The sequence below is a fragment of the Rosa rugosa genome, chromosome 4 (genome assembly GCF_958449725.1).
Source record: "Rosa rugosa chromosome 4, drRosRugo1.1, whole genome shotgun sequence".
In the NCBI taxonomy this organism is placed as follows: Eukaryota; Viridiplantae; Streptophyta; class Magnoliopsida; order Rosales; family Rosaceae; genus Rosa; species Rosa rugosa.
This window is the reverse complement of record NC_084823.1, coordinates 22,205,959-22,233,811: the sequence shown is the minus strand read 5'-3', so window position 1 is coordinate 22,233,811 and position 27,853 is coordinate 22,205,959. Positions and strand designations below refer to the sequence as shown.

General features: G+C 37.7%; 1 protein-coding gene and 2 long non-coding RNA genes across 11 annotated transcripts; 2 read left to right on the top strand and 1 right to left on the bottom strand.

The window, feature by feature from the left end:
- LOC133742697 (TMV resistance protein N-like) lies at positions 1–27,853 on the bottom strand. Of its 9 annotated transcripts, none has more exons than XM_062170375.1 (13): positions 11,360–11,670; positions 9,961–10,309; positions 7,510–9,414; positions 6,247–7,408; positions 5,548–5,743; positions 4,660–4,757; positions 3,733–3,896; positions 3,361–3,454; positions 3,037–3,283; positions 2,267–2,364; positions 1,102–1,274; positions 737–845; positions 1–353 (listed from the first exon to the last, which is right to left on the bottom strand). In XM_062170375.1, the coding sequence occupies exons 3-13, from the start codon at positions 8,004–8,006 to the stop codon at positions 285–287; spliced, it is 2,907 nt and encodes a 968-aa protein (XP_062026359.1). In that variant the 5' UTR covers positions 8,007–9,414; positions 9,961–10,309; positions 11,360–11,670; the 3' UTR covers positions 1–284. The 9 variants fall into 9 exon arrangements, 8 of the variants coding, with proteins under 8 accessions (XP_062026359.1, XP_062026358.1, XP_062026362.1 ...); XM_062170376.1 differs by lacking the exons at positions 9,961–10,309; positions 11,360–11,670 and adding exons at positions 16,837–16,874; positions 27,723–27,853 and having other exon boundaries at positions 106–353; XM_062170374.1 differs by lacking the exon at positions 9,961–10,309.
- On the top strand, positions 17,764–18,981 carry LOC133742909 (uncharacterized). The gene is made up of 3 exons (XR_009862824.1): positions 17,764–18,063; positions 18,152–18,220; positions 18,905–18,981. It is a non-coding gene; the product is annotated as an uncharacterized LOC133742909 (long non-coding RNA).
- On the top strand, positions 24,777–25,994 carry LOC133742912 (uncharacterized). Its single transcript, XR_009862827.1, has 3 exons — positions 24,777–25,076; positions 25,165–25,233; positions 25,918–25,994. It is a non-coding gene; the product is annotated as an uncharacterized LOC133742912 (long non-coding RNA).

Here is a 27,853-nt window from a genome sequence, read left to right as displayed (position 1 = left end):
TTTGATGATTTTGTTGGTTGCATTTCCAAAATATTATCACTACTATTTATTTACAACATATATTTCTCATTTACACTAAATAAATTAATAGAATATTTAATGAACAGTTACTGACCCAGTAACCCAGACACAACATGTAGAAACAGATATCCAGTAGCAGTGAATAGTGTACTAAGTTACTAACCTAGTGATCCTGACCTATTGCTCTTCTAGTCAGCCAAATGGGCAGCCCAAATATTAGAAGATTTAACTTTGGGTAATTTTTTCCGTGTCCCTTGTAAGAATTATAAATTCATATCGTAGTCGTCCAAATCCTCAATCCTTGCTGCATCCGACTCCATTAGCCGTTTCAGCTGTGACGCACAAATCAAATAGATGGACTAATTAATTACAGAGAGAAATACTTTCAGACCCAAAATAAATAAATAATAGTAATAGCAGGCAATGCAAGTCTCACCACACCACTCTTGTGGCCTCATGAGAACAAACGACCAAGCAACTCATTACAAGACTCTAAATTCAACAAAAATTGGAACACAAATAAACAATTGTTCCAAGCTTCCAGCAGCCAAGTCCCAAAATAGTCATAACACAACACAAGATAAACTTCTGAAGAAAGAAACATCGCAGAGAAGAATAACGTAGAGTAAAAGTAAAATACGATTCAATGATTCAAGTGCAAGCAAGCTTGGTCCAGGAAGAAGAAAACAAAATTCACACGCAGAATAAAATCAACCTCTTGAGGAATTTCCTGCGTATCATCCTGCTTCAACTGCATCTCCAAAACGATCCGCAAAACTGTAAGAGTTGCAAAAACTCTTCTCGTCCGTGCTATTATCTGGGACCTGGTTTTAAAACAAATCAATCAAACTTCTATACAGAGACATTGTTCTGTTTTTACCGGATTGAGTTTAAACTTTAAAGCCCTCAGTAGATGGACGTTGGAGGTAATGATTAAACAGTACGGAAAAATTAATGTTTATGACCATTAATAGTCCAAAATCCTAGCAGAAGAAAATAGGTCACAAGGGTAATATAGGGAAAGACAAGGAAACAAAATCCACACCTAATTTGGTTCATAGCAGAACTGGATTAACTTACTCTCTAAGGTTATCACTGGAAGAAGTACTACACTCCCTCATCTTCATTTTTTCCTGCAGCAGCTTTTCGACATTATTCTTCTCCCTATAAAGTTTATAGAACTGTTGTAATAGAACAAAGTCTTCACTTCTATCTATGGTTGCGGTTGCACTTCTCCTCAAAGATAGCCCTTGCTGAAAATTTTGTTCAAAGGAACCAAATAGTACAAGTTATATCCAAACTGAATTACAGAAATCCAACAATAATTGAATTACAAACATAATGGTCAAATTGTCAAAAGAAGCTGTAATTTTTCTAAAGATACTTCTACCTAAGTAAACACCAACGTCTTTTTAGAAGAAAGAAGCCTTTCTATTAATAAAACAAGCAGTACATCAATATCGTCCACCTCAATGAAACAAAAGAAAATGCATCAACAACAGTCCTAATACAGTCAAACTAACTAACAAGTGTCTTCCTGCCTAATAATGTAGCAGTAAATGAAATAGCCTGAACTCAGATGACGCCCAAATTCTAGATATATTTATAAACAAAATGAAGCAAATAGTGAAGATGATCGATAGATTAGCTCACTTTGCTAGTTTAGATCATGTTGTGGATCTCTCTTTAGTTGAGGCACCTGTCTTCCTACAGGATGTCCTCTATGAGGATAATTGTCACGCAACTATGTATGCTCGGGGTACAGGTATTACGTCCCCCCCGATGCAACAAAATATTATTAATAATAACATGGGCGTGGGGATGAGCCTCCCAGTTTGACTGGGTTCCAAACCCCATTTATTCAAAAAAAAAAAATAAACAAAATGAAGATGAATCAGTATGAATCATCAAGATCATGAATCCTGACTCATAATTAATTCATTTATAATGGATTATGTACCCAAACACAGACAAAGAAACTAGCATGACATCAGTGCTTCCACATATGTTGTCAGAAAGAAAACATTTCAAGATTTCGTTCAAACGCTGGTCAACATGTTTATACATGGCTGCATTCATAAAAGATGTCCCACATATTGATCCATTATGAGTGGAATTACATAACAGATCCAAATGATAATACCTGCAGAAGCCCATATTTACATGCAAAACATGTCATTGTATGCAAAATGTAAGAACCCAGAGTGATAGAAATATATCCACCTATTAAATATGAAAGATATACCTTAGTGACACTCATCAGACTAGCCTTAAACTGTAATACTCCATTTCCTTCACTATCACTATCCAGATCTCGAGGCAACAAATAACCCTGATCACATACTGCAGTGAACAGGAAAAACTCTAACTAACAAATGAGACTTACAACCAGATAAACTATGTATTTCATAAGATTTACAAATATTTCACCAGCAACAACAGAACTTAAATGATTCATCATGCACAATAAATTTGTTTCCCTTAAATGAACCACAAAAGCCATCTGCCAATTCTACCTATCTTTTATTTGTTCTTTCTGGAAATTCACAATCGGAAAGAAGCTGAATAATAGGAATCCAAAGCATTTGCAAACATATAGATAAGCTCTGCGACCTAGTTGCAGAAAAAGCAAGGCTTTCTTTTGGCATAAGGCCATCAGAACTAAATGAGTAAAAACTAGAACAGCAACCAAAAAAAAAAAAACGTAATAAAAAAAAATATAAAAAACTCAAAGACTGATTTATTTGAGAAACAAACAATAAACAGCCCCATAAACACCACCAAAGTACTTCATTGAAAATTAAAAAAGATTTGCATCAAAGACTTTGTATGACTTGCAGAAGATATAGTACAGAAAGGTTCAAAAACTGCAATAATTAGTTACCCCCTTGTAAAGCAATTAGCTAGACAAACTCAACAAATTGAAGAAATAATATACTCAAATAATCAGAACCTCCTTCCCAAATAAACCCATTCCAATGGGGAAAAAGATAAACGAGACACTGATTGACATACAGATTCTAGAGGCAATAAGATTTTCATCTTCAATTTCATCTGCAGCGTCCAAAATTTTATTTATAACCCTGCTAATTGCAAATGAAGATCGAACTTTTCCAACAATGCCTGTACCATGCCGCCTGTATGCATCAGTTCCCAGCCTTTCCCGTTTTAGTACTGCATGGACTATATGCTCCCATCGCTCCTCAACTTGAGATGTTTTTCCAATATCGCAAGTACCACGCTCCTCAACTTGAGACGTTTTCTGGAAAACATAGTAAGCTATAGCAAATTCCAGCATTGATGTAGCATTAAAATATTTAACAAAAATATCCAATCAACCTCGTCGGGAGTTTCCTCCAGCTGCTCCAAAACTGTCTCCAGAATTCTTAGAGTTGCAGAAACTCTTTTCCTTATACTTGTTTTTCTCTCCAACCTGATTATTGGATAAAGGTAAATAATCAATATGGAATCCAAAGAAGACGTGAAACAATTGCATTCCTTCTTGTGTCAGTTGTGTGTGTGTGTGTGTGTGAGAGAGAGAGAGAGAGAGAGAGATCATTAGTACAATCTGCAAGACAATTATGTGGTAAGCCTCCTAATATGGAAGGAATTAACTAAGCACTAGAGAAAAATTTATGCATCATGATCATAAGAATAGGAGCCGCCTATTAAAACACGTATTCAGGGTCCTATTGTAAACTTAGAACTTACTCCCCCAGATTTGCACAGATAGATCCAGATTCCCTCAACTTCATTTCTTCCTCCCGCAGCTTTTCTACATTATTCTTCTCTCTATAAAGTTTATAGAACTTCTGTAAGACAAGAAAGTCTTGGCTTCTATCCACAGTTTCACCCCCCAGCCGTGCTTGCTTTTGCTGGAAATTTTTGTTCAAACGAACTTAATGATACAAGTTATATTTAAACAAATTTGAAACATAGAAATCAAACAATAACTGATTTACAAACATAAATTCATGCATAAGGCTTAATTGTCAATATATATATATGTATGTATGTATAAATTAGTGTGTGTGTGCGCGCGCGCGCTGTTACAGAAGCGTTGACATGAATAAACATGAAGAACATTTTTGGAAAAAAAGGAACCCTTTATCAACTTAATACGCAGTTGAGCAATGTTGACAAGATGTCAACCTAAATAAAACACAGAAAGTACATCATCAAGAGTCTGAAGTATATTTAGTCAAAGTAACTAAATACTGCCTTCCCATCTAGTAAAATAAAAGATAAAGAGATAGCCCTAAAATTGGATGAGACAGATCCCCAAATTATGATATGTATTTATACAAAATAAAAAATGGATTGTGAGTGATTCTAGCTAAATCATGAACTTGGACTCAAGAGTGTATTCAATAATGAGTATCACATAACATGATCATCGTACAACATAAGAGTTATGAGAGCATTGGGTGCCACATGTGCTTTTTATGCACAGCTGCACGAAAAGAAGTCTGATCCCACATATGTTTACACTACAAGTAAACTTATTAAAGAGAAACAACAATACGTGCAGAAACACATGGGTGCATGCAAAAGATTGCAGGGTATGATGCAGTATGCAAAATGTAAGAACCAAAAGTAATTAAAAGATATGTCACCTATCTTGTATGAAAAAAATACCTTCCAGACATTCATCAATCCACTCTTGAGTTGTAATACTCCGTTTCGGTCGCTATTAGAATTCAAATACAGTGCCAATTGATAACTGTGCTCGCATACTGCAATTGAACAGAAATTTACCATCCTCCATCTCCCACTTAACGTGCAATCTAATTAAAAGATGAAAGTTGCAACTGTATACTAAATTTATCTCACAAGATTACATATATATTTACCAGTAACAGCTGAATTTAGATGATTCTTCAAGAAAAATAATTCTGTGAAGCTAAAAAGAACCAGAAAAGTAGTACCATCAAACAATTCTACCTATCTTCTCTTTCTAGTTTTTTGAAATCAACCTTTAGAAAGGATCTGAATGGTAGGAATTGATAGCATTTCCATATAAATAGTAACTTTCCATGAAATTCCTCTTTCCTTTATGTGTTATAAGACTCAAGTGATCCCTTTCGACCCATAAAGGTGATTCAGGAGTGTTCTGTACCTATTAAACTACTTATCGCATGGTTAGCGTTATGTTGAGATATCAATACTTGTTATTATGCTTTCAAAAAAGAAAACAATATTCTTTGTATTCCCCCTCATAATGTTAATAACACTGATGTTGATATTGATGATTATATTCTTTCATTGCTCCTCATCACATATTTAAAGTAGGATGTTGTATGTATATTTCTGTGGTTTGGGGTTGGCCAGGTTTCTCTAAAGGCTTTGCTCTCACTTGTAGAAGTATAGTACAAAAAGGTTCAACCTGCAGGAAGTTGTTACTCTTGTAAAGAAATTATCATGGAGAGACTCAACTAATGGTGAACTAATGTACTGCAGCTATTAGCTAAGATTATATAAATAATGGAGAGAAAGGCAAAGAAGAAGTGAAAAACGATAACATACAGATTCTACTGACAATGGGATCGTTAAGTTGGATTTCATCAGCAACTTTCAGGATTTCCTGAACTTCCCAATTAGCTTGAGAGCTTGCATCAATGCCAATACCATGGCTCCCATTTTCAAAAGTTGATTCCTTTCCTTTCCAACATAATACTGCACCAACTAAACGCTCCCATCGCTCCTCAACTCGAGACCTTTTCTGGAATATAAAGACAGTTAAATATAGCAAAATAAAAGTAAATTGCTCAACTTATTAAAATCCTAAAGAAGATCTATTCTCCTTAAAGTTTCTATATGGAGATTAGTAAGGAGACTAGATCCTCCATAGTCACTTAAAAAGCTCAAAGATCTAATCTCCTCATACGAAGAGATTGGATTGGTGGTTTTACTGCCCATTGAATTGAAAGATTAATTGCAACTATTACTCCTTCTCTTGATGTTCCATCTCTTTCTTGTGCCATAATATTCTTATTCTATTCTAGTTATCTATATCTTCTTTGGCCTTCCAATCATATATTCTCCATTCTTCCTTTTATAAACCTATATCCCCTTCTATGAATCTCTTTCAAGTTCTAAATTCTTTCACCTAGTACTACATATTTTACTGCATTTGGATATTGCAGAAATTTAAAAAAGAAAAAGAAAAATAAAAAAAACCATTTAAGTACTTTCAGGTAATAAAACCTGGAGTTTTGTACTTACCAACTCTTCGGAAAGGTTGTGTAAACCAGCTTTCACCAAAAACCCATTGTTGTTCTCGGATAATGTAGTTGATATGGCCATATCCCGAATGACATCATGCATCCTTACACATCCATCTATTTCACTGTCTGAAAGCAAGTTTGATGCTTTAAGGTACTTGACCACCGAATGTATTCTGGCTCTGGCTTCATTCATGGTGTTGGAATCTCGAAATAAACCATGACTGATCCCATATTTAAGCAAGTCTTCAATGCGGATGTCATAGTCTTCTGGGAATAGACAGCAAAGCAAGAAGCATGACTTGGCAAGATCACTTTTCAAGTAATCATAGCTCAACTTTATACATTTGAAAACATCTCCCTCATCATCAAGGCTGGCAGGTTGAGACATCCCTAGTCGTCGAGCTGCTTCTTCCCATTCTTCCATGTCTTTATATCGCAGTGCCCTTGCAACTGTTATCAATGCAATTGGGAGACCAGCACATTCTCTAGCTACCTTCCTCGCTATATCATAAAATCTGGTGGATTCATGAAAAGAATGTCCCACTTCCTTTACAAACAAGCTCCAAGAATCTTCTTTTGATAGGATGTTAAGAGGGATGATTGCTTGGCTCCTCATGACATGACAAACAGATAATCTCCTTGTGGTGAGCAAGAGTTTAGACTTACACTTTCTAAGCTCATTGTAGCTGGGAATTCCTATGCTTGATAAATTTATATTCTTCCACAGGTCGTCCAAGATTATAAGAACCCTATTTCCTCTCATTATTCTATCCTTCAATCTACCAGCTCTTCCAATTTCTGTCTCCTCTTTCAATTGCATTCCCAACATATCTGCTAATATGCCTTGAATTTTGATCAAGTCAGGGTTTTCAGATATACAAGCCATAATCACATGATCGAAGATCCCGTCTCTTTTGGCTTGTGAACTGACATATGTAACCATGGTTGTTTTGCCGACACCTCCCATTCCGTTGATGCCAATGACAGTGATGTTATCATCTTTAAGTGCCGACATGACCTTATCCATAGCTTGTCTGGTTGCTTCAAATGCCTCAAAATCTCCAGTATGCATTATAGACTCCATTTCAATAGGTCGTGAAACTTGAAGTACTTTGCTGCACACAAATGTCACAATGCTTTTGACAAGCTCCCTTTCGGATCTACAAAAGGGAGAAGTCAATCAGTCATAGGCAAATAATAGATCTAGAAGTACAAGTACAAGTACAAATCAATCTTGTTAGGATAGTCTCATCATGCTTACTCATAATTCTTGGCATCCCAGCCACAGAGATAGGCAACTTTATTTAAAGCATCTCTCCACTGCTTGACCTTGTCCATGTCTTGCCTAGACAGTTGTTCATGTTTAGTGAAGGCTACTTGAAAACTTCCCCTTTGATGGCGTACGTCAGAGGGATCAACGTGATAAAAAAGAGGCAGAATTCTGTTCTTGTCTTCCATGCATTGAAAAATGTGTGCAAGTTCATCCAAACACCAAGAAGAAGAAGCATAATTTGGCGAGAGAACAATGATGGCAAACCATGATTCTTGGATTGCCGTTAGGAGACTTGGAGAAATAGCTGTCCCTATTTCAAGCTGCTGATCATCCTTGAATGTTTTAATCCCTCTCCTGTTTTGCAGCTCATTGTATAAATGGGAAACAATGCCCTTGCGGGTGTCTTCACCCCTGAAACTTAAAAACACATCATGCTTCCACCGACGAGGAGAAGCCGGTTCAGCTGAGGCTCTAAGCAGGGCCATTGGAAAATGAAAACCACCAAAACAAGGTTTCAAGAATAGGCCGGCAAGAAACTAACCACAAGAAGCAAAGCATGAGACTATAGAAACCACACTAAAAAACCCAGAACAAGGGAGGTGGTAGCTGGGAACAGGTCACTCAAAATAAATAAAACATGACAAAAACTAAAACTCATGCTCATTGGTGTTCATATCCACTTGCTCAGAGAATAAACTACATGGTTTATGATGATGACCACGATGCTAATTATAATAATAATCTCTATCTCTCGTGAAGGACAGTCAAAGCTTGGTGTCAAAAGTTACACTAATTTTTAAAATGCCCACAATACCTTTGGAATAAGAAAGAAAGTCATAATGAAATTATCTAGAAGGATTATTATGGTAAAATTAAACACCAAAAAATTGAAGTGAATGAATATAAAACTTCTATTTTCTCCTTCTTTCAATAATAACATGTGCATCACACAAGTATGAGGCTAATAATAACAATAACGAGAATAGGTCGGATTCCAGTCGTCGAGAGTGCAGATGAACTGGTCTTGTTAAGTGTCCTGGAAATTGATTAAAAATAAATCCAACTACTGATATAGTGACATTACGCAACTAGAACCAAAATAAAAATTTAAGCTATGACCACCGATCCACAATGATATTGATTTCCATAAACAATTTATAAATTACGTCTCTTTAGGAGCATTACTTACATTAATTATCCCTTGGATTCACCTTATTGGACTTTATCACTTTTGTCTAATCCCAATGAAGACTGTAATTTCATGCTGTTGAAAAATGGCTGCATGCTGCCAATAAGTCTCAAAAGTTTTAACACCAAATGAAGGTCTTCATTTAACTTGTACAGCAACTAGAAGAATTACATCCGACTAAAATTAAGAGGTAGTGAAGAGCATACTTCATATATGGACTGAAATGGTCATGCTTAGAGCTGCATCACTAATTTACTAGGAGAAATTTAACAGATAAATATATGTGGAACGATTACTGTCCACCATTTCGGCAAATTCAGCCTTATAAAGGGGCCATACCAATTATCAAGGTCATACAAGTCAAAATCTGTTAGAAACATGCAATCTTATGGATTCCTAGGTAGTAGAACACAATGAAATATCTACATATCAATGAAATATATTCGACTTAAATCCGCATAAATGCCTAGTCCAAACCCCCGCCAGTGGTAAGCTTCAAATCCTACTTCATTATTTACTCTATAATGTGGACCAAACAGGGCAACATGTATTTTCTCATAACTTCATTATTCTCCATGACCAGATAAAATTGCCGATTTCAGCAGAAAAACTTAGCAGCCACACTGCCTTGTCTGGAAGAAATGCCGTCTATGTACGCTATTTGTCCAATCACCTCCTTGAACGTAACTAAACCTGAAAAGCAGCTGTTTCATTGTTCCTTCAGTTAGGAAACCAGAAAATAAACATGAAGCTAAGTTCAACAATTCTTGTTAATGATGTTGCTTACCGGATGAACTAACAAACAGGTAGTAGCTTAATCTACGAATATCAGTTATGCAACTAACAATATTACTTTGACAAAATCATAGGTCCAGGGGTGCATTCACCCACTGAATCGACATGGTAAGACTCCTTGCTAGGTACAGCCAAACAATAAGATACTTCAATCCCCCCTCCCCACCAAATGAGAGTTACGGATACCGTGCAACAGAAAGAAGTAACTCTCATTTTCAGTTTATGTTATGTTCTTTTGTTCTTCTATTTTCCTCCCTCCTATTATTTTCACCATCCTAAATTTTACAAATGCCACCTCCCAGGATAACAGACAACTTCTAAATTTAGCCTTTCATCTCCCTTTACTTTTAATTTTAAGCGCAGGTAAAATTTATCAATAAAGTACATCACAATTCAAGTAACAAATAAAGAAAAAGGATAAAATGCAATGTGAACAAGTACAGTGGAGGACACACCCCACTCAGAGATAGCTCCCCGACCTCAACATCTTCCCAAAATGTTACGCACCATTTCCTAACACAGACCTGCAGTGGCTAATGAAGTCCTCATCGCGATACTAATATCCTTTCATGGACATATTATCTTGAGGCCCTTCTGATCAGCTAGTGCCACAAAGTCTCCCTATCAGGAAACAGCCACAACCATTTCCTAAAAAGAGCTTTATCATCTTCACAAGAAGAGCTTTATTGTTTATCAGCATCTTCACAATGGCTAATCAAGTCCTCATTAACTCATACTAATGTCCTTACATAGCCATCTCACCAAGCAGTGGCGGAGCCAGAAATTGGTCTCTACTGGGGCACTCTAAGGTTACAAAAAAAAATTGAAACTTAGAATATATTAAAATTTTAATAAAAATAAAAAATTAGAAAGATCAATATTTTTTTTTAAATTACATATTTTATTAATCAAACATTCAACTACATGAAAGGATAGTGTTAATGTTTTTGTGTTGAGAAGGTAGAATAGTACTAATGTTATTAAAAGGAAGAAATAAAAAAAAAAAGTTTACATATAGTGGACGGTACCAAGAGTCGAATCTTGGACCATGCTTTGGTACTTTGATACCTTTACCACTGCATCCCAACAGCTTTTCACGAAAATATGAAACCAGATACATATATAATGAAGATCTGACTGGAGCACGGGACCCACCATGCCCCAACGTGGCTCCGCCTCTGTCACCAAGGGTTTTGCATTTCTGAGCCCCATACTTCTGGATTTCCGATCAACTAATGCAACCAATAACCTACCCTATTACTTCAATAGGGAATCAACCCCTCAACTAATTACTAGACAACTTTCCTCTTCCATATAAACCTTCTTCCACTACACTCTTCCTACCGCGCCCTGCCCCCCAAAAAAAAAAAAAAAAAAAAAAAAAAAAACTACTTCAATGGCCAAGAACCATCCTCACACTGCAATGGTCTTGAATTGTAATTGTCCAGTAAATTGGCATTTTCACTTTAAAGGAATCTAAAGGATGGGAAAGCTGAGGAGCTAACTAAATTGGTGCAGACAGAGTTCAGTTCACACACTAATTAAGTACACAAGACAAGAAGATGGCTGTTTGAGAAGTCAAGAAAATTTTCAGTCAACTCCTTTCTTAGAAACTTTTTCAATATTGCAGGTATGCTAGCGTAAAATCTATGATTATGTACTTATTTTGGTATCTTGGTAATGTTTAAGTTTGCCTCATAAAAATGCAACATAAAATTAACTACATATATAGAGCAGAAATTTGCTTGGAGACGAGCAAACAACTCTACATGCATACACCAACAATAATGCAACTTATCACCGAGAAATAATAAAACAATTAAGGGAAATGGAGTAGAGTGCACTGCTACATACCCAGGAGATAAATTGAAGTCTCTTGCAACATACTCAGGATGCAGTTCATTCTGAAAATGCACTACAGAACTATCAATCAGCCTTGTGTGTTTTGCTTTTCGTTTCTATAAGAATCGGCTTTGTGTATCATGGCAGGACCTGACTTCAGAGGCAAGGCTGATACAAAGCAGCATAAGACCATATCCAGTATGCAATTGATTCCAAAATGCATTACACAAACTATTCATCAGTCTTCTGTATTAAGGCTGGACCTGACTTCTGGACCAATGTTGATACAAAGCAGCATGGACTCATGGGTTGACCATATCCAACAAGTTAGGAATTTAGTTTTTTCTCCTGACAAAACTTTTTACTATTCTACAGGCCTCTTCAAAACGGTTATGCTGAACCAGAGAATCCAACATTACATTGCAAATAGAAGAATCGGGTAAACAATCATATGCTTCCATAGAGAGGAATATCTCCTTTGCCACGTCAAGTCTTCCCAAGTCACACAATGCCTTGATAAAAACACTGTATGTATAATTGTCAGGATTCAAACCTGATCTCAACATAGCAAGAAAAAATTCCTCTGCTTTCTCAACCTTGTTCATCCTACAAAGACTTTGAATAAGATAACTGAAAGAGTAAGCATCTGGTTTTATTCCATCTACCTGCATACTTTTCATTAGTCGCACTCCTCTAGCAATATCTCCGACGAAACACAAAGAGCGTAACAATATATTGTATGTGATGACATTTGGAGTGATCCCCCACCTGACCATCTCAGCAAAACAATCGAAAGCGTCATCAATCTGGTGCACCCGACAGAGTCCGTCAATTATTGTACTAAAAGTGAATATATCCGGTTTGAAACCATGTTCTAGGAGCATTATCAACAGTTCATGTGCCTTACTTACCTCTCCAGCCTTGCAATATCCGGTAAGAAGTGTATTGAATGTTACAAGGTTAGGAGGAATATCTTTCTGCTGCATATCTCCAAAGGCCTTTGATGCCATGTCCATAATTTGGGCTTTGCAAAGGCAATCAATTACCATGTTATATGAGAAGACACTAGATATAAGTCCATCCTTGATCATTTGCTCAAAGATTTGATTCCCCTCATCAACGTTTCCGGCCTTGTACATAGCTTCAATTAATGCAAGATAAGTACCAAATCCTGGTTTTCCACCTCGATGTATAAAACTTTCAAATATATCATGTACGTCATGCTGAGGATGAGCTGATTCCTTTGTCAAACAAACCATTGCGATGTTAAATGTTGAACTGTCAGGCAAATAACCTTTCACACCAGATTTCTTTAAAAACACAGCAATCTCCCTTGCCATGTGGTTAATTGAAAGGCAATACAGTATGGTATCACAAGCTACCTTAAACAAGAGAGACTCCCTTTCAACAAAACTTAATAACAACTCAAAAGCCTTACTGGGGTCCATGCAACGAAACACCCCATGAACCAATGATCTGACAGTAGCTTCATTAGGAGTCACATTCTTATCCTTCATTATCTTCATAACCCCGAAGGCCTCGTCAACCCTCCTTGAATTACAAAACCCATCAACCAGAATTGTATAAGTACGAACATTAGGCAAATATCCCAAGCCCTCCATTTGCTTGACTAAACGAAGAGCTTCATCCACAATACCAATCTTGCAAACTCCATGAATAAGGATATTGTAAGTGAACCTATCAGGATAGCAATTATCTGCAGGCATCTGTTGGAATTTCAAATAAGCCAAGTCAAGTGAATTGGACTTGACTAACGCATCGATCACAGCATTGTACAACCTAGTGCTAAGACTAAGACCCAAAAACGAAATTTGCCCAAAAACCTCAGCACAATACTTTGCCAAACCCAACCTCCCCCAACTACCAATCAATATGCAAAGCAAATCTTCTGTGACCTTCAAACCTGAGTTGTTAACATCTTTTAGCAATTCAACAGACAATACAACAGGGCCTTTCCTGAAAAGGGTGTTGGCTAAAACACTGCGAACCGACTGATTCTTTAAGAACAAGGGATCAATATTCGAAACCCATATCGAAAACTTGAAAGGGTGCAATGGGTTTTCTTGGTTTTGCAAGACACTAGCAACAGACTGAGGATTCAAAACGATCCTCCTGGCATTCAACTCGTGGTCGAGTAACAAAAACCAGTCCTTGCGAGAAAGAATTCGAGCAATGTAGAGGTGGTCGATTGGTTTATTAGCAACTCGAAAATTGGTATTCTTAGCTGAAATGAGATTGTTTCGAAGCTCAAAGTAATTACCTTTGTGAGGAGCAGAAGGCAGAGGCTTGCTGGGTTTGATTTTTGATGAAGGCGAGGGTTTGTGAGGGAGGGTTCTGAGTGCCGGTGAGACCCTAGAGGCTAAAGAAGAAAGCCATCTCATTTCCCTCACCCTAGAGGCTGAAGAGTAACCAATTCAATAAATTAAGGCTGAATTAGAGCATCGCCGATTCTCCCCCAGAGCATAGCGAACAATCTCATCACATTTGGTTGGAGTCTTCCATAGAAAAGGATTGACTATGAATCAAAGGAGAGCTTAAGGGTTAGGTAATTGGTAAAAAGGCTGAAAGGATTTTCCAAGGGTTTCAACTTTCAAGAGAACTCTTGACTTCTTGAGTGTTTCATTCTCAAACTCTTGAGAGTCTCATTTCCCAGTATATACCTTTTTATATTTCTTTATTTTTAAGTCAAAAATACATGTGTATGTAAGGATTTGATTACCCAAACTCTCTCTTATTTACATACATTTGACGTTCTAAATTAGAAAGTATTTGTATTTAAACTGGTTTAGATTTGTGAGTTTTAACTTTTTCTTAGAGCAAGTTCACCCGTTGGGTCAATAGATCAGGATCACTAAGTAAAGACACTGCTGCTCACTGCCACTGGACATGTGTTTCCACCAGTTTTGTTTCTTGACCGATCAGTTACTGTTCATTGAATTTTTTGTTAATTTATTTATTTTAAAATTGAAATATGTTTTATGTAAATAGATGGTAATGATAAACATTATGAATAACCTGCCAATAAAATCATTAATTATTTCAGGTGAACAAAAAAAGACATAGAATTTTGTTTGGGTGGTTCTAGTTGGACCTCCAAATTTGCTATTTAGACCTCCCATTCTAATTTACTTTCTACAATACTTAAAAGGCTAAGTAGACCTCCTTATTTTTACCAAAACATCCTTGAACATAAGATATAACAATATGTTACTCTACTTTTTATCTCTATCTTTAACATGAGAAAAAGAATGAATCAAAATCACATGATATTGCTCTTTTATGAGTAGGTCTCTCCTCCACCAAAATTAATCAGAGGTTCTCGATCTTGATATGTTGCTGGAATCATTTTGAATTTGCTAAAAGAATGAATTTCAAGGGTTTTGGGTTGGAAGATCGAGTAATAACTATATCATAATAATCAATGAATTTAGTTTAAGGAAATTCCAAATCAGATTGTTTTGAATTTATTTTTGTATTAAATGATGGGCCATGTATAGAAATTATTTGTTTTACTTAATTATTTTAGGTAAATTTTAAAACTATATGTCAATATAAGGAAATTCTGGAAAAATAAAAAATAAAAAATCAATTTAATTGAATGTTATATTTAGGGAAGTAATTTAAGAAGAATATTTTTTTTCTATTTTTTTTTTCTTCAGTTTTCTCTCTTTGTCCTTATTTGTCTTTTCATATGACTTGACAAAGTATATTAATAATTGAAAAAAGTTGGAGGTCCAAATATCAAATTTGGAGGTCCAACTAGAATTTGTTTTTTTTTTTTTGGGGTGGACAAATTATGAGCCACCGACATTTACCGACAATTTTTCTTGAAATGAGTGAAGCAACTACCAACAATTTTTTTAAAAAGATTGAAACAACCACCGACAACTTTGAACGAATCAGATTATTTGCATATTATTCAATCTAACGGTTATTGTCAATGTAATCTTATCTAAGATTGTTTAATCCTATGATCAAATACTCCCAAAGTCCAAAATTTCAAAAAGAAGTACAGCATAATTGGATTATACGGGTTCACTTCGTGTTAGCGGGTTGACCCGTGGCCGACCCATTTATTAAATGGGTCATGGCGAATTGACCCACGGCCGACCCGCTTTGTTTCGTGCGGGTTTCAAGTCGTGTTATCGGGTCGTGTCAGAATTGACAGCCCTATGTTGACATGTCCTTATCAACTAATCATGTTTGGTGTGAAAAATGTCAATAAATAGAGAAAATTTGTGCACTTCGTTCATACAAAATCTGATATTGGCAAATCTCCTCATTTTTCATATCTCTAGAATTACACATTTTCTCTCTTTCCCTCATTTCAATGAAGAGGTTATGGGCTAAGATTCAATAGTCTCAGGATGAAGATTATTAAGAGATGTGTGCGACTAATGTTGTTGTGATCGCAGCAGTTGCCGAATCTGCTAATCAAACTCAACAGCGGGTTCTCTACAGGGTCGTGCACCAAACAAGGAGTCATTTAGATAAGAAAGAGACAAAAACATGATGGAAGATTACTTTGTTGAATATCCAGTGTTCAAGAATTAGGAATTCCGAACACGCTATAGGAAGAGTCACAATGTCTTTAACCGCATCTCTGGTGACCTTTGTCGCATCCAGTGTTCAAAAATCAGATGTTGCCAAGAAAGTCAGAATACTTCCTGATATTCCAACCGGCAGATTCGGCCCCCCAAGTGCATTACCTGATTGTCTTTTCAAGCTCAAAACACTAGCGGTTTTGAAGCTGGGTAATAGTTTCGTGATCAAGATTCCTTCACCAGAATGCTTGCCAAAGCTCAAGTTCCTGCATGTTACAGTACATTGGGCTATGGGTCGTGATTCATAATCAAGTTTTCTAACTGCCTTCTTCTGGAACATCTAACTATTGAAGGAGAACTTGAATATCATCAATTTGCGATCTGCATCTCCCTCTCTAACCTGAAGACGTTAAGGATAGATCTAACGGCTCATTATGAGTGCTTTACAAAGCCTCACAAGATTCTTATTGAAGCCCCAAAGCTTGAAAAGCTTGAGGTCACTGAGTTTGTTTTGTCAGATTACGTCTTTGAGAATACAGAATCTATAGTCGAAGCCAATATTAAGGTCATTCACCATCTCAATGAAGATGATAACTCTTTTAGCCGTATAAGCAAGTTTCTGGCAGGAATTTCTGGTGTTAAACATCTTGGTCTTTCATCTCCTTTTTCTAAGGTAAGCTTACACTATTTATAACTTGTTTCTTGCATTATATATTATGTTTTTTGGAGAGGATTATAGGAAAGAGAGAAAGGGAGTAGTATAACTTTTAAAAAGGTGATGCAAGACTTTTTCCTGTTTCAACAAGAAAAAATCGAAACTGCTTCTAAGTTTTTGAAATTGATCATGGATTCCTAAATTACAATAAATAGAAAAAGGGAAGATAGAACAAAATACTATAGTATTAGTGCAGAACTGATGATTACCTTTAAGATTCATGTGAAGAAACGCTTCCTGAAAAGACCTATCATTGGAAGAACTAGATTAGTGCAGAACTGTGCACGTACTATACTCTCCTCTTATAATTATATACAACTCAAGAGTTTTAGTTTCAGTAGTTCACTAACAGCTAAGCTGTAATTAGTTAAAAGGATAATATCATAAAATCTTCCTTATAAAAGTGTTAAAACTTTTATTAATCTTTCACGGCAAATGTAACAATTGCATTTTTTAAACCAATTGATACATCGAATTAATTAACCACGATGATTGTTTTCATTGTGTGATACGCTAAAAGTAAGCGCCCAATTTAACCCTGAAAATGTCATCGTTAGTATACGGTAAATAGGGATCGTTCTAATCCGAGGATTGAGGGTACACCTGTCATTGTAAGACAAATAAAGAATTAAAATAAAACAAAGTATAATATTTACGAATATTTACAAGTAACAAAATTAAGGGGGTTTTTAGAATTTGTTTCCGAAAATTAAAATAAACAAAACAAAGAAAATACAAAAACACATATACAAGAATGAAACATAAGAAATAAAGTGTAATACCCCGGAAAATCCAAATTAAATTCCATGGATTTTTAGAAATGATTTCACGATAGTAGGAGCGAGTACGAAGCTTGGAGAAGTTGTGGAATTAGTTCGAACGATTTTATTTTCGAAAACGAACGTTTTTAGGGGGTCAACAAAGTTGACTTTTTATACGTTCAAAATTTGGGAAAACTTCCTTCATGAAAGTTGTAGAGCTCGTCGATACGAGTTCGTGGACATGTGGAACGCAATATTCGGAGTTCGTATGAATAAGTTATGAATTTTTGAAAATTGGGAATTTTCTATAAATAGGAAAAATAACTGATTTTTTTTATTTAAGGACAAAAAAAATTTCTTTTTGCGGAAGAGCCCCCAGCCCTCCCCGATTCTCTCTCTCTGTTTTCCCCTCAGACCCGGCGGGTCGAGCTCGACCCGACCCGACATTTTCACCCTCCTCCGGCCTCCTCTGGCCACGGACCCGGCCTTCCCCGAGCTCGCCGTCGCACGCCCAGCCGTTACCTGCCACCATCTTGCCCCGCCGCTGCCCCCAGATGGAGATCGAAGACGCCCCAGCCGTGTGAACCCGACCCGACCGGAAAACGACTTTTCCGGCGTTGCATGGGCCGATCGTCCCCATTTTCGTGATCTCCTCCTCATGCTGATCATCCCCATGTAAGCCTTTCATCACGATTTTGTGTATAGAACGCTAGATCATGGTTTGACTTTTTCGACGTCCCTGATTTAATCTGAATCTGATCAGACGCACGAGATTAATCCAACTTCAACGCTTGATTTAGGACGATCTAGGCCGAACCAGGCTTAGCTCCAGGTATGAAAGTCGACCACCCTTTCATTTTGAACCAGTTTGTAGTTGGTCACTTTGCCATCTGAGGTGGTTGACCGGCGTTGACCGCCGCGTTGACCGCCCACTGACCACCGCTTGTGGCGGCGCATCAGACCATATTTCGAGTTTTCATTATCTAGGCGATGATCTATGCATCCATACGAGCGTTTTGATATATAACATGGTCATGTTAGAAAAAGTTGATAAATAGTGGATTTTCGTTTTGACGTTACTATTTAACGTTTTTACGTTTATCTTCGGTTTACGATCTGTGAAGATCTGACCATCGGTTTTGCTTCAATTTTGGATATGTTGATCGTATGACTGTCCCGGTGACTTTGTGAGGTCACGGGCGAAGATCCGACCGTTGGATCTTCGTATAATTGAGAAATAGTGATTCGGAAGGCGATTCGTGAGAATCTGACCGTCGGATTTTCATATAATTTTGTGGAGATGTTAGTAAAGGCGATTCAGGAAGATCTGACCGTTGGATCTTCGTGATAATTTTGGAGGATGATCCTAAAGGCGATCCGTGAGGATCCGACCGTTGGATCATCATTAAATTCAGATCCGACCGTTGGATCATCGTTTAATTTGAATCTGAGCGTTGGATCGTCGTTTAATTACATATTTGAGTTGTTGGCTAAGTCAAGATCATTATTGGACTAGGTGATTGACGGTTTGAGTTGGTGGACGATTGTGGATCGTATTTTGAGCTGAATTGAAGACGCAGCGGGATTATCGAGGTGAGTAAACCTCACGTGGTTCATATTACGAACCCAATACAATTAATTGCTTTATTTTGTTGCAATCATATGAACTATTGTTGGTGTTACTAGACATTCCTGTGTGAATGTCTGTATATATATTATTACGTGAAATAATATGTATTGTTGGAGTTGTGTTGAGTTATTGTTGAGAAACAATATATTGTGAGAGATATTGAGTTTATTGTTGAGAAACAATATATTGTGAGAGGTGTTGAGTTTTATTGTTGAGGAACAATAAATTGTTGTGATCTGTGGAGATCACTAGGTCACGAGGTGACCATGGCATCTATTAGTGAATCACGCTCTCGTACCGGGCTGGTGGTTATTAATAGTATTAAATCGTAATCACGTCTGTGGCCGGACGAGTGGTTACGTTCAGTTAGAGCTCTAGTCTGTCTGCCAAATGTGGAGTGAACTTATGAGTGAAATTGAGAGTAACTCATAAGTGTCAATATATATATGGTAACCTTATGAGGGAAATTGAGAGTAACTCATAAGGGTCTATATATATATATGAGTCTGTCTACCAAATGTTGGGAAATCTTATGAGCGAATTTGAGAGTAACTCATAAGTGTCTATATATATATATGAGAGTGAGTGATCTTATGAGCTAAATTGAGAGTAACTCATAAGTGTCTATATATATATATGAGAGTGAGTGATCTTATGAGCTAAATTGAGAGTAACTCATAAGTGTCTATATATATATATGAGAGTGAGAAAGTAACGTGGGTTTGTGGTAGTCTTGGAATCTAATAAATCAACAGTTCTTTCTTGTTTACTCATACTGGCTGTAAAAAGCTTACCGGGTTTTGTGTTGTTGCAACTCCCGGTACACTATTCAAATTGTGTAGCGGGTAATCCTACAGGACAGGAGAACCAGGACGGTGATCGTGCGGTTAGAGCAATTGTTAGAGTTTTACAACAATTGTAAGTTGTGAGGTGTGTTATGCTCATTTGAGCTTTATAATATATTGTGAGAGTGAATTGTAATAATGAACTCGAAGTTTCGAGATTTGGTTTTTTGTAATTGTAATTATTCAGGTTTCGGATTTGAATTTATTATTCAAAATCCGGGGCGTGACAGTTTGGTATCAGAGCGTAAGGTGCATATTTGGTGATGTGTCAATACCTTCCGAGTGATGGCCCGTCTGCAGCGGATCCCCATCGTGTGCTCTTCGGTATTGGCTAAGTCATTGGGTATGCGTGAGTGTTGGGAGTTGTTTAGGCCGCTAGGTCGTTTAGGGAACGTGAATACCTTCCCTATAGTATTGACTTGGTTAATATGAATTTGTATTTGACTTATACTGTGTTTTAAGTGTTATACATGTATTAGCCAAGCATACTATACTCCTTAGGTGATGGAGATTCGAAGGGGTTGTACTTAGAACCTTACAGTTGTCTTGTAGGTTCGTATTGGAATAAGTTCAGTGGCCGCGAGTTACAATCCTTGAGGAATAGGAACCTCTTGATTCAACTCTGTTAAGTCAACGAGGATTGTTTTATGGAAATGAGGTTCTTTTGATTGTTGAAGTGTTTGGTTGAAGACATGGTGTGGACCTATGCACGTACCTAGTGTGGATACGAGTATGAATTGTTATAAATTTTGTCTTCTTAAGTTGGACGTACAGATGTTTAGATGAGGTGTACGTATCAAGGATTAGATATCTTGTTTTATAAAGAGACGTCTTAGTGGAGTTTTGGTAATTGACATGTGATACGTGATTAAAGTGACTCTGAGGCAATTATGCTGACCTTGTGTGAGATTGAATTCTTAGTGTAGACTAAGAAGGTTGTGTGGTGATTTTATATACACTACGTGATGAACTTTTAGAAGGAAAAGTTATGAGTAAAAGTATGGGTTTTTCCCTGATGTCTATAGCAGACTTGTGAATATAGTTTTGTTCAAGTGAATGAAATTGAACTTTGAGGCCTATGTATGGTGCAGGAAGAAGCATGGAGGACATGTTAGAGTCAGGCAAGGGTTTGCCTTTGGTGATTGATTTTAGGTGATGTAGTTAAACGCAATTTCAGATATTGATTTTAGTGACTTTGTTAGGTATCCATAGTGGTTCAAGTGAATTACTATGTGATATGGAGTTTGATTCGATTTCTGAATCGCTAAATGTTAGGGATTGAATTGTGGTGAGTTTTTGTTGAAGCAATTGATAGATGGAATTATCGAGATTCTATAAGAGTTGTAAGAGTAACTCTAAAAACGTGGGTTTTTCCTAGCTAACTCAGGATGTGTTTAGCTTTATAAATCCCTAATCCTATCGATGAAATTGTTGTGTTTGGTTTGACTCAGAGGATACTAGCTAGACCTCGATGCGACTTAATTGATTGTTGGATTCTTTTTGAGCGATTGTTTTTATTACATCATTATGAAAGATGTGTGCAGTAGAGTTGTTTATAGTTTTGAAAATAGTATTGGGTGACCAAGGTTCGATCCTTGGTGTTGTTGTTGGTTAAACAAACAGGAAAGAAAACATGCACACCATCTTATTGAGTTTATATTACCAAAAAAAAAAAAGAAAAAAAAAAAAAAAAAGGAAAACGAGGACTATGCTATACTAAGCCTAGTCAGCAGCTCCGGATGGGTTGAGGCTGAGCTCAAGAGAAACGTTTGAGCCACTGTGGTAACCGCCTGAGCCACCAGAATAGTAACCAAAAGCGCTACCTTCCTCGGAAGTAGCCTTCAGGTTACCAAAGACGTCCTCGCCGTGCACGGGGAACAGAGGAAGAGTTTGAACCTCCTGGTGATCTCCTCCTCGTTGTTGCAGGGATGTTTGTCCTCCTGTTGTGCCAAAAGAGTTGTACTAGTATTAGTGTTGAAGTGTGAGGAAGAATATGAAACAGAATTTAAATCAAGAAATCCTTCATTACCAGTAGAATAGGTGGAACCAAAGTTGAGATCAATGGATCTACCATCATCAGTAGAACTAGTGGACCCAAAATTGATGTCAATGGATCCACCAGCTGGCCCAAAATTGATGTCGATGGATCCACCAGCACCAGTAGAACCAGTGGACCCAAAATTGAGATCAATGGATCTACCAGTACCAAGAGAACTAGTTCTCATGGGCACTGGAGCAGCCTGATTACACCTATTCATCTGCTTCTCTCGAGCCCTGACGTTCTGGAACCAAAAGTAAATGTTCTTACCCTCAACATGCCCATACTGGTTCAGCTGGAGACAGATCTCGTGAATCTGCTCTGTAGTTGGGCACTTAAATCCCTTGACATAGTAAAGATCCTTGAGGATTCTTATTTGTTCTGGAGTAGGAATCCACCTGGTACGGCTTCGCCAGAAATCCACGTTGGCACTACTTCCAGCTGCTTGGGTGTTTCCTCCCTCCTCTGTTGGTTGCTGTTGTTGTGGTTCCTTTTGTTGCGGGGTTTGGAGCTCCATTAGTTGCAGAGTTCGTGGCTCTTGGGTCATGGGGTGAGAGGATGTGGAAATCGAGGAATACATGGTTTAGTGTTTGAGGGAGATTTTGTTAGAAGGATTGGAGTTGTTGAACTGGTGATTGGAGATCTGAGATTCTCAGAGGAAAGATGAGATCGAATCTTCAAATGGAAGAAAAGATCTGAGAAAGAAGGATTGAAGATTTGGAGGAAAATATTGAAGATCTGAAAGTTCAGAGGAAAGATGGGATTGAATCAACTAGATGGGAGAGAAGATCAGAAGAGAAGGATTGAAATTGATGAAGAAAGGATTTGAGAAGAGAAAGGCTGAAGAGTTGAGAGAGAAAGACTTGAGCTCGGAAGAAAAATTTCTTTTCTTTTGGAGTGAACAGTTTTTCTCCAGAATGCACCTATTTATAGAACAAGGTGAGCAGATCTCCACCGTTGGATGAACGATCTCAGAATTTGAATCCACGCGTTGGATTAAAGTCGCCCCGAAACCCGGAAAAGCTGTTGGCGCGTGTTGAGCGTGTAAGGGGACAGGCCGAACCTCGAGACGCTGTGGCAGACAGCTTTAGCCGAAAGTGATTTGCTTTCCGTAAATCACGGAAGAGACGTGTCGTGGCACGTGGAGTGTACCGACAGTTTGTTGTTATTCTATCGCTTATGATAGAATAAATAAAAGAAGTTGCATGGATAGTAACGAGAGCAGCTGGTGCTCTAGTGGTTGAAGAGCAAGGCTCATGTACAAGAGGTCAGAGGTTCGAACCTTGCCTCTCGTTTATTTTTATTATGTTCGCTTATGACATAATAAGTAAAACATTTGTACACATTATATTAAGCACAGCTTGTGCTCCAGTGGTTGGTGGGCAAAGCCCTTGTGCAGCAGGTTAAGGTTTCGAACCTTGCCTCCCCCGTTATTTTATTTATGTCGCTTATGACATAATAAATATAACACGTGAGCATATATTAATGAAGGCAGCTCTTGCTTCAGTGGTTGGGAGCAAAACCTTCGTGTTTGAGGTCGGGAGTTCGAACCTTACCTCTTACAAATATTTTTGGATCTCGTATATGCTTGATATACGGACGTATATACGGTATGTACGGTATACATACGTATATACGGTCTGTACGGTATGTATACTTATATACAGTTGTACAGTATGCATACGTATATACGGTCTGTACGGTATGCATACGAATATACAGTTGTACGGTATGCATACGTATATACGATCTGTACGGTATGCATACGTATATACGGTATGTACAATTTCATACCGTAGCCGAGCTGGAAGTTGGTGGCCCGAATGGTAGGCCCAAATAGTAAGCCCAAATAGTAAGCCCGAATGGTAGGCCCAAATGGTAGGCCCAAATGGTAAGCCCAATTGTTCGGCCCGAATAGTAGGCCCAAATGTTAAACCCAAAGTGGTTTGGGCCGGTTCGAAATGTGGATGGTCCGATTTCTTCAGGCCCAATTGGCCAGCCCTAGTGCTTAGCCCAAGGATTGAGCAAGCCCAAGTCATCATCATTGGATGACATAATTTATTGGCGTGCTTTTGGGGATGATTTGTTTTGAGTGATGCATCTCTATGGTTGTGAAGAGTGGTGCATGCTTAAGTTTTACTATGGAGATTTACCGTGATGCTAATTGAGTAGCGAAACACTTTGTGGGAGTGTTTACTGTGCTTGTATGCCAGTACAGAGTGATGATCTATGTGATGATCTATGTGAAGATCTATGTAAGGATCTTTGAGATGATCCATGTGATGATTTTGTGTAATTGATGTGGAGTGATGTTGAGCAGTTGTGTTGTGCGTTTACGTTTGTGATGAAAGGATTTAGTGGCCATAGGAATGTATTTTTATACAAAGGATTGTGGCTTTGTAGATTACTACAGCTTTGGGAAAGATGGATATTCGATGGTTAGGTCAACCTTAATCGAGAGGAATTGACTTACGCTCAAATTTCGGGACGAAATTTCTTTAAGGAGGGTAGACTGTAATACCCCGGAAAATCCAAATTAAATTCCATGGATTTTTAGAAATGATTTCACGATAGTAGGAGCGAGTACGAAGCTTGGAGAAGTTGTGGAATTAGTTCGAACGATTTTATTTTCGAAAACGAACGTTTTTAGGGGGTCAACAAAGTTGACTTTTTATACGTTCAAAATTTGGGAAAACTTCCTTCATGAAAGTTGTAGAGCTCGTCGATACGAGTTCGTGGACATGTGGAACGCAATATTCGGAGTTCGTATGAATAAGTTATGAATTTTTGAAAATTGGGAATTTTCTATAAATAGGAAAAATAACTGATTTTTTTTATTTAAGGACAAAAAAAATTTCTTTTTGCGGAAGAGCCCCCAGCCCTCCCCGATTCTCTCTCTCTGTTTTCCCCTCAGACCCGGCGGGTCGAGCTCGACCCGACCCGACATTTTCACCCTCCTCCGGCCTCCTCTGGCCACGGACCCGGCCTTCCCCGAGCTCGCCGTCGCACGCCCAGCCGTTACCTGCCACCATCTTGCCCCGCCGCTGCCCCCAGATGGAGATCGAAGACGCCCCAGCCGTGTGAACCCGACCCGACCGGAAAACGACTTTTCCGGCGTTGCATGGGCCGATCGTCCCCATTTTCGTGATCTCCTCCTCATGCTGATCATCCCCATGTAAGCCTTTCATCACGATTTTGTGTATAGAACGCTAGATCATGGTTTGACTTTTTCGACGTCCCTGATTTAATCTGAATCTGATCAGACGCACGAGATTAATCCAACTTCAACGCTTGATTTAGGACGATCTAGGCCGAACCAGGCTTAGCTCCAGGTATGAAAGTCGACCACCCTTTCATTTTGAACCAGTTTGTAGTTGGTCACTTTGCCATCTGAGGTGGTTGACCGGCGTTGACCGCCGCGTTGACCGCCCACTGACCACCGCTTGTGGCGGCGCATCAGACCATATTTCGAGTTTTCATTATCTAGGCGATGATCTATGCATCCATACGAGCGTTTTGATATATAACATGGTCATGTTAGAAAAAGTTGATAAATAGTGGATTTTCGTTTTGACGTTACTATTTAACGTTTTTACGTTTATCTTCGGTTTACGATCTGTGAAGATCTGACCATCGGTTTTGCTTCAATTTTGGATATGTTGATCGTATGACTGTCCCGGTGACTTTGTGAGGTCACGGGCGAAGATCCGACCGTTGGATCTTCGTATAATTGAGAAATAGTGATTCGGAAGGCGATTCGTGAGAATCTGACCGTCGGATTTTCATATAATTTTGTGGAGATGTTAGTAAAGGCGATTCAGGAAGATCTGACCGTTGGATCTTCGTGATAATTTTGGAGGATGATCCTAAAGGCGATCCGTGAGGATCCGACCGTTGGATCATCATTAAATTCAGATCCGACCGTTGGATCATCGTTTAATTTGAATCTGAGCGTTGGATCGTCGTTTAATTACATATTTGAGTTGTTGGCTAAGTCAAGATCATTATTGGACTAGGTGATTGACGGTTTGAGTTGGTGGACGATTGTGGATCGTATTTTGAGCTGAATTGAAGACGCAGCGGGATTATCGAGGTGAGTAAACCTCACGTGGTTCATATTACGAACCCAATACAATTAATTGCTTTATTTTGTTGCAATCATATGAACTATTGTTGGTGTTACTAGACATTCCTGTGTGAATGTCTGTATATATATTATTACGTGAAATAATATGTATTGTTGGAGTTGTGTTGAGTTATTGTTGAGAAACAATATATTGTGAGAGATATTGAGTTTATTGTTGAGAAACAATATATTGTGAGAGGTGTTGAGTTTTATTGTTGAGGAACAATAAATTGTTGTGATCTGTGGAGATCACTAGGTCACGAGGTGACCATGGCATCTATTAGTGAATCACGCTCTCGTACCGGGCTGGTGGTTATTAATAGTATTAAATCGTAATCACGTCTGTGGCCGGACGAGTGGTTACGTTCAGTTAGAGCTCTAGTCTGTCTGCCAAATGTGGAGTGAACTTATGAGTGAAATTGAGAGTAACTCATAAGTGTCAATATATATATGGTAACCTTATGAGGGAAATTGAGAGTAACTCATAAGGGTCTATATATATATATGAGTCTGTCTACCAAATGTTGGGAAATCTTATGAGCGAATTTGAGAGTAACTCATAAGTGTCTATATATATATATGAGAGTGAGTGATCTTATGAGCTAAATTGAGAGTAACTCATAAGTGTCTATATATATATATGAGAGTGAGTGATCTTATGAGCTAAATTGAGAGTAACTCATAAGTGTCTATATATATATATGAGAGTGAGAAAGTAACGTGGGTTTGTGGTAGTCTTGGAATCTAATAAATCAACAGTTCTTTCTTGTTTACTCATACTGGCTGTAAAAAGCTTACCGGGTTTTGTGTTGTTGCAACTCCCGGTACACTATTCAAATTGTGTAGCGGGTAATCCTACAGGACAGGAGAACCAGGACGGTGATCGTGCGGTTAGAGCAATTGTTAGAGTTTTACAACAATTGTAAGTTGTGAGGTGTGTTATGCTCATTTGAGCTTTATAATATATTGTGAGAGTGAATTGTAATAATGAACTCGAAGTTTCGAGATTTGGTTTTTTGTAATTGTAATTATTCAGGTTTCGGATTTGAATTTATTATTCAAAATCCGGGGCGTGACATAAAGATCAAAACCAATTCCATAATCAAATTCGATTCAACCCTACAATTGTTCTTCCAAGTCATGAGAAAGAAGTTGATCATGTAAAACATTTGAAGCAAATGATTTCTCATATTTTACTTTCCTTACTAATTAACCTAAGTGAAAGCACCTAGATCAACCCTATCAAACATGCAATCAAAGTCTAGAAAGCTAGCTAATCAAAACATGTTCAACGCAATACACATAGAGAAAGGTTATCAACTTAAGTGCACAACTTAGTATGAAAAAGTTCATCTAATTGTAATCCTTTTCAATTAAATTCGACTTTTGTCCAAAGCCTTTACTACTTTTGATTCAAGTTCACAAAACTATTAGGTGAATCATAAACTTAAATCTAGCATCAATTACATGCATATATCCTAAGTTGGCCACCAAAGAACATAAACATATAAAAGTTTTCTGTAAAGCAAATTTAATTGAACAATCTCACAAAAGCAACTTAGAATCACAATTATAGGAATCGAAAATTCATTCAATCATAAGAATTCAGATTTAAACTTTGTTCAAACATTGTTGTCAACTAGAAACAATTCCAACGAAAATCAAACAAGGTTACAAAGAAAGAGGGCGAATTACACCGTGAGATGGAGATGGGGATGGAGGCTTGATGTTTGGATTCTTGAATCTTGGAAGCAAGTCTTCAAGGTGGATGGTGGATGATGATGCTCACGGCTCCTTCTTCTCTTCTTCTTCCTTGCTTGAAAACC

Excerpts from the sequence above, each read along its gene's own strand:
- LOC133742697 (XM_062170376.1), bottom strand. The coding sequence starts at position 8,006 with ATGGCCCTGCTTAGAGCCTCAGCTGAACCGGCTTCTCCTCGTCGGTGG. Across the intron at positions 3,455-3,732 it reads ATCTGTGCAAATCTGGGGGA|GTTGGAGAGAAAAACAAGTA; the intron begins GTAAGTTCTAAG and ends TCCAATAATCAG. Across the intron at positions 846-1,101 it reads TCCAGTGATAACCTTAGAGA|GTCCCAGATAATAGCACGGA; the intron begins GTAAGTTAATCC and ends TTTTAAAACCAG.